The 15,143-nt window shown below is 44.4% G+C and overlaps 1 protein-coding gene across 4 annotated transcripts in view; it reads left to right on the forward strand.

Annotated features, from left to right (window-relative positions):
* dock1 (dedicator of cytokinesis 1) overlaps positions 1-15,143 on the forward strand; it is a 236,223-nt gene that overhangs the window by 202,045 nt on the left and 19,035 nt on the right. For all 4 annotated transcript variants that reach the window (XM_064320731.1, XM_064320732.1, XM_064320733.1 and 1 more), the window contains exons 41-46: positions 866-1,007; positions 1,217-1,298; positions 4,996-5,080; positions 6,199-6,285; positions 11,006-11,182; positions 13,071-13,154. In XM_064320731.1, the coding sequence (XP_064176801.1) occupies positions 866-1,007; positions 1,217-1,298; positions 4,996-5,080; positions 6,199-6,285; positions 11,006-11,182; positions 13,071-13,154 (657 nt within the window). The remainder of the gene's footprint in view (positions 1-865; positions 1,008-1,216; positions 1,299-4,995; positions 5,081-6,198; positions 6,286-11,005; positions 11,183-13,070; positions 13,155-15,143) is intronic.

A 15,143-nucleotide genomic window follows, 5' to 3' on the forward strand; every position in this document is an offset into this window, starting at 1 on the left:
GTTATACCCTGTTAAAAAAATATGTATTTTTACAGTAAAATGCACATAAAAATTTATAGGATTTCACTGTTTTTCATAAAACACTGTCCAAATCATATAAGATTATGCCAATAAAATTATTTTACGGCCATCCAATAAAATAACAGGGTTCATACAGTTAATTAACAGGATTTATACTGTTTTTTTCCCCTGTATTAAATAGTTTTTCACTTGCAGCATTGCTGCCAGTCTTTTCAGTTTTTTTTTTTCTTTTTTTTCTTTTTTTTTTTGTTACAGTGTACCTTTTATTTCTGAGCTTGAACTGAAAAGGTGAGGGGAAGTTCAGAGCACAACATGACAGATAGGGAGCTGAACGCCATGTTTAATACTTTTCCATCACTGCCAGCCGAAATGTTTTAAAATTCTAAAAGCAAGCCCTGACCCCTTTGATGAGCTTTAAACAAGGAAGAACAAAGGACAGTGGGCATCCTGTACTGTAATGACAGGTTGCACTAAATGGGTTGAAAGCTTCCCCGGCGACCTGTACGTCTTCTTGGCCCGCTAATGACTGGCAGAGCTTTGTGAGTCATCATTGGCCGAAACGGGGGCGATTAAGCCCGAGGTAATTGCGGTTAGTGAGTGCTGCTGGACGGCATGAGGGATGACACGGGTCAGACGCCGAAGCTTCTCCGTGCCAGCTCCTCTCCCAGCACCCCTCATTACCGCCAGGGGAACGGAGGGCTGGCGCCGCGTCGGGGGGTCGGGCGGGGGGCTCCGGCCCGGCAGCGCCACGCTTCCCGCCGCGCCGCCGAGGGGCGGTCGGTCAAACGCGCCGTTTTGCCGGAGGCCATTTTAACAAACCTCCAACCCTCTCTTCTACTTTCAGAACAAGATGTTCATCTACAGGGGGAAGGAGTACGAGCGCAGGGAGGACTTCGAGGCCCGGCTGCTCACACAGTTCCCCAACGCGGAGAAAATGAAGACCACCACCCCGCCCAGCGAAGACATAAAGAACTCCGCCGCACAGTGTATCCTTGACACTCGCACGCCAACAAGATATATTCATTCCCGCTGCCAGTTTCTTTGCATTATGTTTGTCATTTTCAGCACACCAAAGTTTTAAGTCTGGGATAATTCTCTTTTTGAATATCATGTTATGCTTCGTGAAGATGCTGTGCACAAGTTATTTTGACCTAATTTTGACGTTATTTTTTTCCTTAATAATCTTTTTCCAAAGGTATTCAGTGTTTTACAGTAAAGCCAATCTTGGAGCTTCCGCCAAAGTTTCAGAACAAGCCAGTATCCGAGCAAATCGTGAGGTAGGGAAACTGCGTGCCCCTCTCGCTTCAGGATAACAGATGCTGTCTGTCTCTGTATCTCCCCACATATCACAGCAGTACTGCTACTAGTGATGCAGGCATTCTTGCTGAGCGCCAGACCTGGGTCAAATACGTATTTGTTTTGGATTACTTTTTCTGTGCTCTATTGATCTTGCCTGGTGTAATTGAGCCTGCCAGTACGACCGGAAGGTGGGGTTTGAGCTTTGTATGAGTATTTCATTGGTTCTGATACACCAGACAAGATCAGTAAAATGTAGAAAAGTATTTTAATCCAAAACAAATCCGCATTTGACCCAGGTCTGCAGAGTATGTAATGCAGAACTGTAGGCCGGTGAAGGGGCGTCGTAATCTTAAATCATTAAAAGTTCAAATTTCTTGCACGGTCAAAAATAGAATTTTCCACGTTAGCTAATTAGGTAGCCGATGAAAAGATAAACACAGTAATGTGTTTCTTATCTCCTTTCTTTCTTTACTAATTTTAAGAGTGGAAAAACAAAGCTGAAACGCTATCCAGTCAACCACCACCTTAAACCGAAGTTAGCGCTTACAAATATCAATAAGCAAATTAGGTAAGCTACCAAGCGGCTCACCTGAGGCGCTTCGTTCGTTTTATCTGACTTGTGGCTCAGGCGTGAACAGGATTTTTTTCCGCGGCGCGCTGCTTCACCGCGAGGCGTTGGGAGTTTGGCGGGGGCAGAAGGAGCCGCCGCTCGATTCTGAGTATCCTGTCAGGCCGGTCAGATGCGATTCTGTCAACTTTGCTGCAGCCTCCGTTTTTCTCTCTTCCCGCCGGTCGGACCGAACGCCCGCGTGCGGTCGGCGTGTGCCGCACCGTCTATGACGGAAGGTCAGTTTGAACGCGTTTACGAGCCGTCCATCAGCGCTTATAGGATTATATTAATTAGGGAACGAGCATTTCCCGCTGAAACAACCCAGAATTTTCCCCTCAGACTGGACCGGTGCCATGTCAGTCCTCTGGGCTGCTTCTGTGCCTGCAGTTTTCAGTGAAGCAATTAAATGCATGGATTATATTTCTGGCATTCATATCGCAGTGCCCCAGAACAATAAAAGTTCTTAACGTCTTAATGTGTTAAAGTGTCTTAAAGATATGTGGGATGCAAGAAAAACAAGATTTGATTAGGTGATAGTGAAGAGTTTTTACAGTATAATTATGATTTAATGACTGATATTCAAACTGAAATTACCATGTCACACCAGGGACCAGCATCATTTGGAGAACCTTGAGTAGAATGATTGCCTGCATGACCGTTTCAGTGGGTACAGGTCTTAAATTGATTCGTTTATAAAATAAAACAGATTGAGATTGTGTATTTGTCTTGTATGAATACTGCCCCATGTGTAGTACTAAGGCATGGTGAAGAGACCACAATGCATCTTAATGCTGCCAAGTACCATTTTCAGAAACCCTTGTTTCTCCCCCAATAACTCAGCTGGAGCCTCTAGTGGCGAAACATTGTTACTGCACTGCCCTAGTGCAGACAAGACTAACATCCCAAGCCAAGTGTGATGCCCATTTTTGAATAAGTATAAACCAGTCAATTTCAACCAGTACCATGGCAGCATGTGGGACAGCTGTTTTGGTTCTTGTCAAATGGGAACAACCAGTGCTACCATAACCATGCTATTTTGTGTGTTCACATTTGGAGAAAGGAAGATTGAGCAAAAAAGACAGTTATTTTGCGGGGTATTTGCCAATGACATCCATCTGGGATGTTCTGGAAGATGGGGCCAAATGTCAGGGGAATCTCTTATGAAAACAAAGAGGGCTTCTATTGTGCCTGGGTAAACTGATGATTATGTAAATGTTGACAGAGTACACAGCAGATGACCTTACTTTGTTTTGGCTGTTGATGTCTCTAGCCTCAGGAGTCACAGACCCTTGCATCTGAAACATTATTGTGGGCTTGGCAAAGAGAAGTGATGGAGAGCAAACAGACACTCTGTGTGTGCCCAGAATAATAGCCACAGAACACCAGCAAGAGCCAGGCGCATAGCACACCAATTCGCTCCAAGTCAGCTGTTGAAAATCAAGTGACAACGACACTGTATGATGCAGTTTGGCATATTACTATTTGCTTTTGGATTTTCATTTCTGCAGATTAGTATTATTATTTTAAAAATGCTTTAATTTGTCTATTTATTCATTTGTACTTTATAAACCATATTCCTGCTCAGATGAATCTGCAGTGATCACGCCCGCTTTGTCATAGGACCGTAGTTCATCGCGCTGTTTCCCCAGTTGGCAGCGCCCTTGTTGTTTGTGTGTTAGTTTGTTTAAATATGTAATTCGGCTAATAGCCTGGATTAGCAGAGTCTGCGCAGGCCGATAGAAAGGCAATCCGGCTGAATTGTTTACTCTTTGCATGAGATCGGCGGCGCATAGCAATGAGGTTAAACCTGGAGTCCCTGTCGTCTAAATGCAATTTCTGCCAGGGCTCTCCTTGCTTCGTCCTCGCCGCTTTAACCTAGCGGCTAATCAGGCGTAAATAACTGGCGCGGCAGAGTCGCTTTCAAAGCCCGGCCTGTTAATCAGTTTGTTTGATCAAAGGATCAGATGAGCCAATCCGACTCGTACACCGAGCACAGTAACTTAGCTCTTGGTTTATTGGGGGGGGGAGGGTACGAGAATGTCATCAAAGAGCGGAAAATTCCGGTCTGCCGTTGGTTATTAATGGGGGGGGGGGGTAAGAATAACAATTTGGTCAAAGGAAGGCCCGGAATAGAGAAGCCAGAGAGATTTGCTTTCCCTTCATCCGCATGCGGACATTTTAAGCGTCGGGAAGACCCATGGCTCTGCTTCCGTGCCAGGCACACGAAACAGAGCGAACGCTGTTCGTCAGCAGGGCCTACGAGCTGCGAGCGCAGTTGCCAAATTTTAATACACTTCCTTTGTAGTCCGAATTGGCTGCAACTTTAAAACAGCGGCGGGGCCTCACTTGATGTATTATAGAAAAGATCCAATATTTATGGAGTCTGACTTTTAAAAGCTTCGTGCGCCATATGGCGTTTTTGTAAATGGAATTTTTGCATTAGCCGCGGCTTTTCGCTGCATACCGTCTCCGCCCGCCCGCCCGCCCCCCCCGTCCCCCGCTCTCCCTCCCAGACAGTCTGCAGAGTCTGTCCGATCAGAAAAAGAGGAACGCTAGCTTCATGGAACACCAGTAGGAGTATCATTTTCTGAGTGCGAAAAGTCTATTAACCTCGAGTTGTGGGTTCACGCCAGGCAGTAATATGCTTTCTGCCACACGAGGTACAGCTCTCGCACTGTCCTATTGGGAGGAATGGACTGCATGCCGTAAGCATGAAATTAATTCATTTCTGATGTCTGATTTGTCTCGGGTACATTTTTTTATTTTTTTTATTTCCGGCCCCGCTGATTGCTCTGCATTTTTAATTCCGCTCGTTTATTTATTATTTTTAACGCGTCATAATTTTGAAAGACAATGATGAATGGAGGCAGATAAAGTGCCCTTGGTGTTAGTGCCAGACTAAAGGAAGGCAGTATGCAGTTTCTTTTGATGCCTGCTGAACTTGAGAAGGCAAATTCCGTTGTGCAGTCATGCCGAAAAATGCATGTTTGCAGAATGCTTTTCGTTTTCCTGCAGTGTTTTCATGCATTTGTGTTTCCTCTCCCATGTCTGTCTCTCTTTTCTAGCTTTTACACCATTAATGAAGTCCACAAATTCCAGTATTCCAGACCAGTTAGGAAGGGTGAGAAGGACCCAGACAATGAATTTTCGGTAATTATCCAATTTACTTACTTCTCGGTGAATGTGGTTTGAAACAAGTGCACAGTCGTGTGTGTGTGTGTGTGTGTGTGTGTGTCTGCATTAGCAAGCTGTTCTCTGCAACTTGCCTGGCAGTCCTCCGTGTCAAAGCCGGGCTCTGAAGCAGCTCTGCCAAACCCAGAGTCTCACCCCCAATCTTCTCACTTGCCTTGACTGATGCCTGCGCGGGGATCAATAACACTCATTTTACACTTCCAGAGAGGAAAACGAACGTAGCTCTCACGCGTGCCGCGGGGAGAATCTCAACCCGCTTCCACGTCTGATGCAGATTTCAATTCACTCGCCAGACCTCACACCAGCAGCTCAAACGTGTCCTGGGAATAGATTACCGTTAGCCGTTGTAGCCTGCTGTGTGAAACCCCAAACTTGGCTACCTTTGTAATTTACAGGGGAGAACATTTGCCCAGTTTGATTTGATTCCTTCTTTCAAAATTTTTTTATTTAATTATTAAGTTCAGTTGCAGTTCACGTAGGCAATATGTCGTTTGATGCCGTTTGTGTTTTGCAACTTCGACATGCCTTAATCTGATGAAATTGGCACCTCATCCCCGAAGGATAAATAATGAGAATTTTTGCTGCTTCAGTATATAGAAATAATTCACAAATTATTATTTTAAGCACCCTAGGGATAAAAAAAAAAATTAAAAATGATTTTTTTCTTCCTTTGAGTCGTTATTTCAAATTCTTGCTGTCTTCACACTGTTACTGGAATGTCCCTCTCATTTGCAGTGTCTGTGAACTGGCTTTAATGAGCTGTCAGCTGCAGCTGCAGACATCTTTAATAACAGGAGAGCTCCTCACGCAAAATTAATACAAAGATTTTTTTTCCATTCTCCCTCTTAAAACCCCCATCCAGCCTAGCTTGAAAGTGATTTATTTTTTTTATTTTTTTAAACTTCAAAATCCCTCATTTGAATTCATTGAATAAACAAGAAGCGACTTCTCAACAGTTTAAAGGAAGAACAAATGTCTTGCCCACGTGGCCAATCAAAAGTACTTTCTCACCACCTGGTGCTTTGAATTGCAGTATGCACCCGTTTCATTGGTCCTCCTCTGTTCTCTCCTTGCAGAACATGTGGATCGAGAGGACCACTTACGCGACCGCCTACAAGCTACCCGGAATCCTGCGGTGGTTTGAAGTCGTGTCCTTCTCGACGGTAAGTGCGTTGTGCGGAGAAACCACGTTTCGTCCGTATAATCAGATCGCTATCTGCTGTCCGTTCACGGAGGGGAGGAGTCGATGCGGTTTGTCCAAACTATGGCGGATTGGCCGATTAATGGAGCAGGCTCTCACCCCAGCGTCTCTGAGTAAACACGTTGAGTGGGAAGCGCAAAGTTCTCCGAATAATCCACCCGTCTCATTGGCCGATACCGCGGCGCACTCCACTGAGTGCCTGTCCTGTGATTATCTTCTCAGAAACCAGCGCTGGCACAAATGCAATCATTCAGGGGAAAGAAGTATGCTGAGTATAATTGCGTGCAGTACTTTCATTTTGCCATTTTACTTTGATTTTCAATCGTTTATGTAAAGGTTCAGTTACAAAAAGCTGATAAATTCTTTTTTTCTCTCTCTGTACTGTAGGAATAAGGGTTTATTTGGACTTGCATACATTTGGTTCTCATATTTCCTCCACAGTTTTTCTGGATATTCCCTGTATACGCTGGTTAAATGACTATTGGTCCGTTGTGGTGTGGACTGTTCTCTGGTAGTGTCCAACCTCCGTTGAAATGTCTTCACCCCCGAATACCCCGGGTTTTCTAATGTTCATTCAGCACGCAGTCGGCGTACAGGGCGTGAAAAAGGGTATCTGGAGGGCAACACGAACAATGAAAGCCCTTGTCCTTGGTGCAGTGACATGTCTAATGATTCACAGTTTAGTCCTTTGGCCGTTCCAGTGCCGTCTGTGGCCAGGCGTCCCACGAGATGGTCACAGAAAAAAAAGAAGTGGCCGGCCGTAGCATTTCCCGGGGAATAAGCGTTTCTCGCTGCAGAATGCTCCCCACCGCTTTGCACATTAGCGGCTCGCAGTCTCCCAGAATCAGCCGCAATAAAAATGCAGTCCTCTGGGTGAAATTGCTCTGTATCTCGGCTTGGGTGACCGGAGAACGGTTAGAAACAGAGGCCGGCTACGCACACGCACGCTGGTTTGTGCCCTCCACAGACATAGGCCAGGCATTGCAGCGATGGTCCAGGCTTACAATAGTCATTTATAACAAATTCGGGAGGGCGTAAGGTGATAAAAGGATGTTCCAACAACAAGGTCTGGAGCTAGACTTATATGGTTAGAGCATGTTCTGGCCGTGACAACATCCATTTTTGAGTGCTTTTGATGTAGAAATGTGTAGATCTCTAAGATCAGTATTGCACATAGGGGAGGAACCGAATGACATCTCTAATAGAGACCGGTTATAGTGGTTGTCATTTCCCTTTTAGCCTCATAATGTTAGTCGGTACGCTCCAAGGTATCTGGCGACATTTTGACCTCTGCTTCCCCTAGGCCGTTTACCCTGTGTCAGTTTCCTTTTCATCCATATGTACCGCATTTAAAACCCTCTGGGTAGACGTGCATGAATATGCGCTAAGCCAAACATATATTTCTGGGGAATTGTAGTAGCCTTTCATTTACCTGTACTGCAGTTATGACTAATTCATCAAACAGGAGGTTTTGTTTAATGAGCGTTTCGGGGCTGTCGCGCGTAGGAGATCCGGCGAGCCTGCCTTCGCCTCGTCGTGATGCGTAGTGATTCCGGCAGCCCACGCTTGCCTCGTACTCGCACAGCGCATTGAAGAGCAAATGAGAGGGAACTGCTCCCGTATCATCCATTCATGCAGGATGGATGATGGATCTGAGTTCCGGAATATTCCGGAATACTCTCCGGGGGCTCATCCCCGGTCTGTATCACAGGACTCCCGGGTTTTGCCGGCCTGTGTGGGACGAACGGGCTGCTGTGGGCTACGGGCTGCGCTAGCAATGCAGTTTTTATGCAGGTGTTCGGCTCTGACATGACGTCCTTAAGATGACGCTAACGCAGGCTGCCGCGCTGGGCTGTGGAACGCTGTGCGTAGTGCGTTTGGTGGCCTTGCGTTGCGAGGCCCCCGTGCCAGGACTAGGGTCGTGGCTGAACGCGTTTTACTGTAGGTTCTGTGTTCAGGGCTTTGGAAATTCAGGGATCTATCTTTCTCTCTGTCTATCTCCCCCTATCTCTCTCTTCCTTCCTGTCTCTTTCTTTCTCTCTCCCTTTCTCCTCATCTTTTCCTTTCTCTCCTCCTGTCTCCCAACTCTCTCTCTTTCTCTGTATCTGTTTCTCTCTATCTCTCTTCCCTCCATCCCCGTCCCCCCCGCTCTCTCTGACTCAGCAGCTGCTGTCAAGTGGATGTAGCGTAAGCTAATACGAGTCCTGTAGTCCCACAGTGACTCAGATAAGACCCCGTCAGCGTGGAGCCTGTCGTGAGAGCTCCAGAGGGGGATCCCGTACCCGTGGGCGGCGTTCTCCTCCCCCTCCTCCTCCCCGCCTCCCCTCCGCGGCGGCTGCTCCATCTCCCTGCGAGGAGAGCGGGCGGGCGGCTCGGCGAGCGCCGCGGGAGATTCGCGAGGGGGGCTCGGGCGGGGCGAGGCGCACCGCGGGGGGGCGGGAGGCGGGGGGAACGGGGAACGCTGCGAGCCTCGGCCCCGCGGTGGATTTGCCCTTTCAATCAACGCACCGCCGCGCACCTCATCCCTTTAATGCCCCATTATCCTGTCGAAATAAAGGAGGGGAAAAATACAAGGCGGTACTTAATGTAATTAAGCTCCCTAAGTATTCCGCAATCAATTATTCTTTATTTGTGGCTTTGATTAGGCTCTTTCATGTCGAGAGTGTGGAGTTATTCTCCGAAAAGCCCCTTGTGTCTCCAGAGCGCACCGTCTACACAGCTTCTCACTCTGTAGCGGTTTATCATCAAGTTCTCTCTCTCCCTCTCTTTCAATCCCTCTATCTTTATCCTTCCACATAAAGTGACATGTTTGGTTTGGGCTGGCAATGTCTGGAAGGCACCAAAGGTTAAAGGATTGGGCTGGCACTGGATTGGTTGTGTGTGGTGGGTAATACCCAACTCTAATCAGTGGAGCAAAGATGGTACAGAGCTCCACAGGTCCACTAACCCCACAACCAATATTATCACACCGTACTGAGCACAGGGTTTTCGGACCTACTCACTTTTACTTAATCGCTATTGCTTTTAAAGGAAACGGGCCATGCCTCTGTTTATTAGCTGGTCTTTGAATTGTGCAGTATATCAGTTTGTGGCGTTTTCAAATATCTGCATCTTTACGTCTATCAAGTGTTGGACCTGAACGAGACATTGAAAGGTAAATATAACAAGCTTATTTATTTTTTTAGTGCTAGAGCACTCACAAATAGCTCATTTAGCTCATTTAATATTAAAACCAAGGGGTTAATGCTGTTCAGATAATCAATTAAGTTCTTTTACATTTCATCATGTAACGATAATGACCCATTTTTACCCGCCCATCAACGTATATTAGCTGTATATGTGAACAGCTGTGATAAGCCGACCTCTCCAAGCACATCATTGATCACTGCATTAGCCGCGCCGCTACCGCTCACAGCTGAACAATTTGTTCGTACCTTCTGAACCCTGGGAGTTTTTTTGACCGGCTGCTCCCGTGCAGACGGTGCCGTTTCTCTTCTTTTCGAGATCCATTAAAGGGGCTCCCTAATGAGCACGCATCATCATTACTGGGATAATATAAATGCATTAGCCCTTACTTCCTAGGGTCCACCTTTCCTTGTCACATATCCGCTCGTATATTATGAGAAGACGAAGTAAACAAACCTTGCTCTCTGCTCTGTCGCGTACGTATGTTCTTTCTGAAAATGACGCATGAACTGCTTTCTTCTGGTAGCAGAAAATATTTGATTCTGCTGGGTGGCTCATCCTGTTAAAGCTCTGTTCCAGTGTGTGAAGACTGTAGCCAGTGGAACGGCGCTGGGTGCATCCACGACGTTGGCTATATCCATCCATTTCAGGTTCAGATGTCATTGCGACGTATACACACTGTGTGGAAAATAGTGACAATTGACGTCATGTGAATCAGAGGAGTCTCCTGATGTCAGCAAGAGGGGTGACAGTGGGTGATCAACAAGCCTGGTTGAGTTCGGGTTTGGGAAAATGGGGGATACAACTGGGGCTAATGGTTAACAAGAGAATATCTGCCTTTCATGTTACACTTGTATCTTCATGTAGCACTTTTGTGTTGCACAAGCAAGTTGTAGCTCTATCATATCTCTTGTAATCATGCCTTAGTTCTAGTTTGACTTTTCCTAACTTTACTGATTTAGCCTATGATTACTGTGTGAACTAAACCTGATGCTCATTGCTATGGATAACTGATACTTAATGAGAATTGTATCTTGTAGTTGTTCCGATGACCTTCGGTACGTTTGTCGCTTTGGATAAAAGCGTCTGCTAAGTAAATGTAATGTAATGAGATAAAATATAAATTTAAAAAGAAAAATGGAACATTTTTTCACTAAAAAAATAACTTTAGTGAAAAAACTTTGGGTGAGATAAAAAATAATTTTTTTTGCCTTTTTTTGGCCAAACTTTTCTGCACTTTGCACAGATTTATTTCCCTTTTCTTTGACTACTAGAGACTTTAATTTTTCTTACATTATTCTTTTGTGGAGTTGTACCTTTTCATATACGGAGTAAGCTGAAGTCAAGTGTCATGCTAAAAGCTGCTACTTTTTGTTGTTACCAACCATTTTCCGTAAGCATTATGACACATTCATCCTGTACAGAAGTGAACCGGAAGTAGAAGTTTCTGGAATTTCTCTGTCTCTCCATCAACCTGTCCTCCACTGTGCCCACAGGAGGAGATCAGCCCACTAGAGAACGCCATGGAGACCATGCAGCTGACCAATGAGAAAATCAACAACATGGTGCAGCGACACTTGAATGACTCCAACCTTCCCATCAACCCCCTCTCTATGCTTTTGAATGGCATTGTGGATCCAGCTGTAATGGGTGGCTTCGCCAACTATGAGAAGGTACAGGATATGGTTCATTTATATTTCTTCTTTTTCGTGTGGGTGGGAGTGCCTTTTAAAACCCTAACTATTTGCTTTAATTTCATCATTTTAATTAATGCCGTTGGGTTGTCAAACATTTCTCCTTACACTTGTCATTTCTCTGATCATCGTCCTTGAAATTGAATGTCTTTTCTTGCTTTTGCTGTATATATATTTACATATTTCTTTACATAGGAACACAGGAATTTAGTGCTTTCATGTTGATTATATATAAAGATAAATATATGTGTCTATATATAAATATATATTTGTATATTTCTTTGTTCTTATTCTGTTCACTATGTCTTAGTTTGAAGTGTTTGTGTATACAGCAGTTATAATTCTCTCGTTTCTGTTTTCTTCCATGAATTGAACCTTTTGTAAAATCTAATCTCCTTAAATCGTTCCTCTGCATTTATGCAGACAAAAGCTCACCTCTGCGTTCTGCACAGATGCACAGATTCGCTGGATTTATGTATTTGTTAGATACTGTAACAAAGCTTTACGAAAGCTTTGATTCATAACAGATAAAAACAAAAGAGAGATGACTAGCATTAATTATCCCTGCATGACATTTTTTTTCAGCGGGCAGGGGTTATGTTTCTTTATTCAGAAATATAATCAGAAGGACTTTGTGTTTCCTTTGTGTTTTCCTAAACATGCATAAATATGGAAATGGCATGATGTCAGAATGACAAGTGTTGGTTCACTGAAGATCTGGGTGCTCTGTATGCACACAACCGCTATTTAAAAACATACACACGCACACACTTAAAATGCACACATTTAAAATACACACACGCACACTTCAATTAAAATTTTAAATAATGATGCTTGAAGGCTGCAGGGGTTGTGCAATAGCTTCATGGTGTTCTTATCACTGGTTGTGTAATATGTGTAATGTGCGATATGTGTAATTTGTGGTCGTGACTTGCTTATGTTGTTTGTTTTTTTTTATTATTAATACTATGGAGGCAGGTAGCTATACGTATGCAGCATTTGAGTCCAAGACAAATTTCCCCATAATAAAATACAATACAATAAACTATGTTGTATTGTATTGTATTGTATTGGACACACATTTGCACATATATATATATATATACATATATGCCGTGCATTCGTAGCAAATTCACGTGTGATTTGTTCCATGGAATTATTGGATGCATTCCCACTTTGCTGGTGCAATAAGGACTGCTGCTCATGAGGCTCACACCTGTGGAACGTTCTCCCGACGTCTGTTTTCCCGCTGGTGAAATTTGCTTGGATAAGTCGTCTGACAGTTGGAGACAGCTTTTGAGAGATGACTTCCTTCCCGGAGTGTAATTTCAGGAGCCGCGAAGTCGGTTAATCTCTCCCTCTCATCACCGGAAACACGAAATCCCGGCATGTCTTATTTTCCAATAATTGCTCTTGTGCGGGCTGTGGTTACGCAGATGTGAGATATAACCTTGGGATGTTTTGTTTTTAATACATCAGGCACGATTGTCCGCATGTACTTGCCTCAAATCGGTTGTGCTCTCTTCCCCTTATTAATCGGAACCTATATATTTTTTTTCTAATTTCATATTCGGCTCCAGAGCCATCTTATAGTGACCTACCTTGAAAAAAGCCCTTTAATCTATCACTTCATATTAATCATAATGAAAATTTCTAACCAATACCCACCTGTAATAAATTTCCGAACGAACACATCTATATCAGCTGAAAATGTTTTTTTCTCACGTACGCTAGGGAAGAGAGGCACAGACTATTTCCCTGAGGGTCAATCTCTTATTTTAAAAGGTGTTAATAAGTAAATAAACGTTCAGCGGCTGAGAGAGTGCTCGTATTAAATGTGTCTCCCCTGTTGTCTCTCTCTCGCTAGGCCTTCTTTACTGAGAAGTACTCGCAGGAGCACACTGAGGACCTGGACAAGATTGAGAAGCTGAAGGACCTGATCGCCTGGCAGGTAAGCCCCCGCCACAGACCCCCCCTCCACCTCCCGACCCCCCTATCGCCTGCGAGACGTCCTCCCCCTCCCCCTCCCCCTCCCCCTCCGCTCTCATCTTATTTCCAGCAGCGCGGCCGCGGCGTACGCTAACTGCTCCGCGGAGATGCAGCTGCTGCATTGCTGTTTCATATTTCACGTTTAATCTCCTCGGTCCCCTCTCCAGACGATCGTAAGGGCCAAGCCACCGAAGTGAGCACGTGCGGTCGGGCTTGAGGGTTCAGGCTGCTCTTCTGCTGACTTAACTCCGCTTTCTTCACAACTGAGCATTCCTGTGTTAATACCATGACCATAAATAAAGATGCTGCTCTTCCTTAACTAGTAACTTGAAGAGCAGCATCTTTATTCATTTATTATTATTATTATTATTATTATTATTATTTGCTCTTTAGGGCCCTCCCATACAGTTTTCTACAGCTGCCTCCCTCACCCACCCATGCCCATAGCACAGCTACATATAGCATAGCATAGCACATAGCATGTAGTGATAGCCTATAGACAGGTGGTAAGACAAAGGAACACATGCTTACGAACACATCATATATCGAGCCATACTGAAGAGGTTTGCCTTTAATGCCATTGTGCAAGCAACATATTACATAACCATTTGACAAGCAACTTATCATTATTTGGGAAGCTTGATATATATATATTTAGGATTATATCAGACTGTTTTCTGCTCAGGGGAAGTTGTTCCTTTCTTCTGAATGTGCATATTGTTAAAAACAATGGTACATTCAGTGTACAACAGGGGTGTCCAATTTTATCCAAAAACGGCCGGTGTGGGCTCAGGTTTTTGTTCTAGCCCCACACCTGATTCTACTTATCATGGACTTCTTTGAAGACCACGATTTGTTAATTAGGTGTCAGTGCTGGGCTAAAACAAAAACATGCACCCACACTGTCCCTTTTTGGATCAGATTGGACATCCCCTGGTGTACAATAAATATGGTACACAAGGACCAGAAACATTTCATCTGTGTTCAAATGAAGCCAGGATCTCACTCTGACATCCACCCCCACAGAGAGATGGCTTTTTTCAGTACTGACTCTGTTGTTCAAAGGATGAAAGCTTGTTGTTCACCTGTATTGTGGCTCAAATTGGCCTGTGTTACAACAAGAATTGATAATAGCTGTACTGTTCTTCTCCATCCAGAAAGGAGGGTCATATCTACGTCATTTCCAGGTTTCCTTTTCCTGACAGGAGATAAGAGAATGTGTTTCTAAATACATAGACAATAGAGATGGTGGTTCCTCATCTACACTCTAACTAGCCCTTTCATTTGAAGGACGCTAGCATTATTCAGTATCTGAATCAGAATGCAGTTAATTAGTTTGCTGTGGAAAACTTAAAGCTTAAGAAAAAGCTTACAGCATACTTCAATCTTATCTTCTCTCTAGTATGCATACGTGTGTCTTTGTTTGTCTCTGTGCGTGCTTGTGCGTCTGCGTTTGAGTCTTGCGTGTCTGTCAAGGCCTTTCCAAGTGCCTACGTAGTGCAGAAACGCTGTAAAGTGGGACCGAACAAAAACTGTATTCATTTTGCCATTCTCCTCAAATGCTAGCTCAGGAACGTAATGAAAGGCATTTGTGCTGAAGCAGGCATATCGATCTCGGCCTTCAGGCTTCATAAAGCGTCCCTGGTGACGGGAGCAGAGCATCACCGAAAGACACATTGACAGGCTGAGGAGACTGTCTTGCAGGTGGCACACACCATAAGTCACCCCATGAAAAAAAATATATAATAGCATACTTGATATAAACTTGAAGTGAACTGCAAGTATTCTTCAGCATAAAATAGTATACTTCAGGTATATTTCAGCATGCTGTGTTTTTTCGTATGGGACGTAATCCTCACACGGTGCCCTCTATCAGATGGAACGTTGTCTCGCGTGAGAACCATTGTGGTCTGTCCCCTGGAATTTGGGGACCCCTCAGAGAGATTAATCA

The sequence above is a fragment of the Anguilla rostrata genome, chromosome 2 (assembly GCF_018555375.3).
Source record: "Anguilla rostrata isolate EN2019 chromosome 2, ASM1855537v3, whole genome shotgun sequence".
Taxonomy (NCBI): Eukaryota; Metazoa; Chordata; class Actinopteri; order Anguilliformes; family Anguillidae; genus Anguilla; species Anguilla rostrata.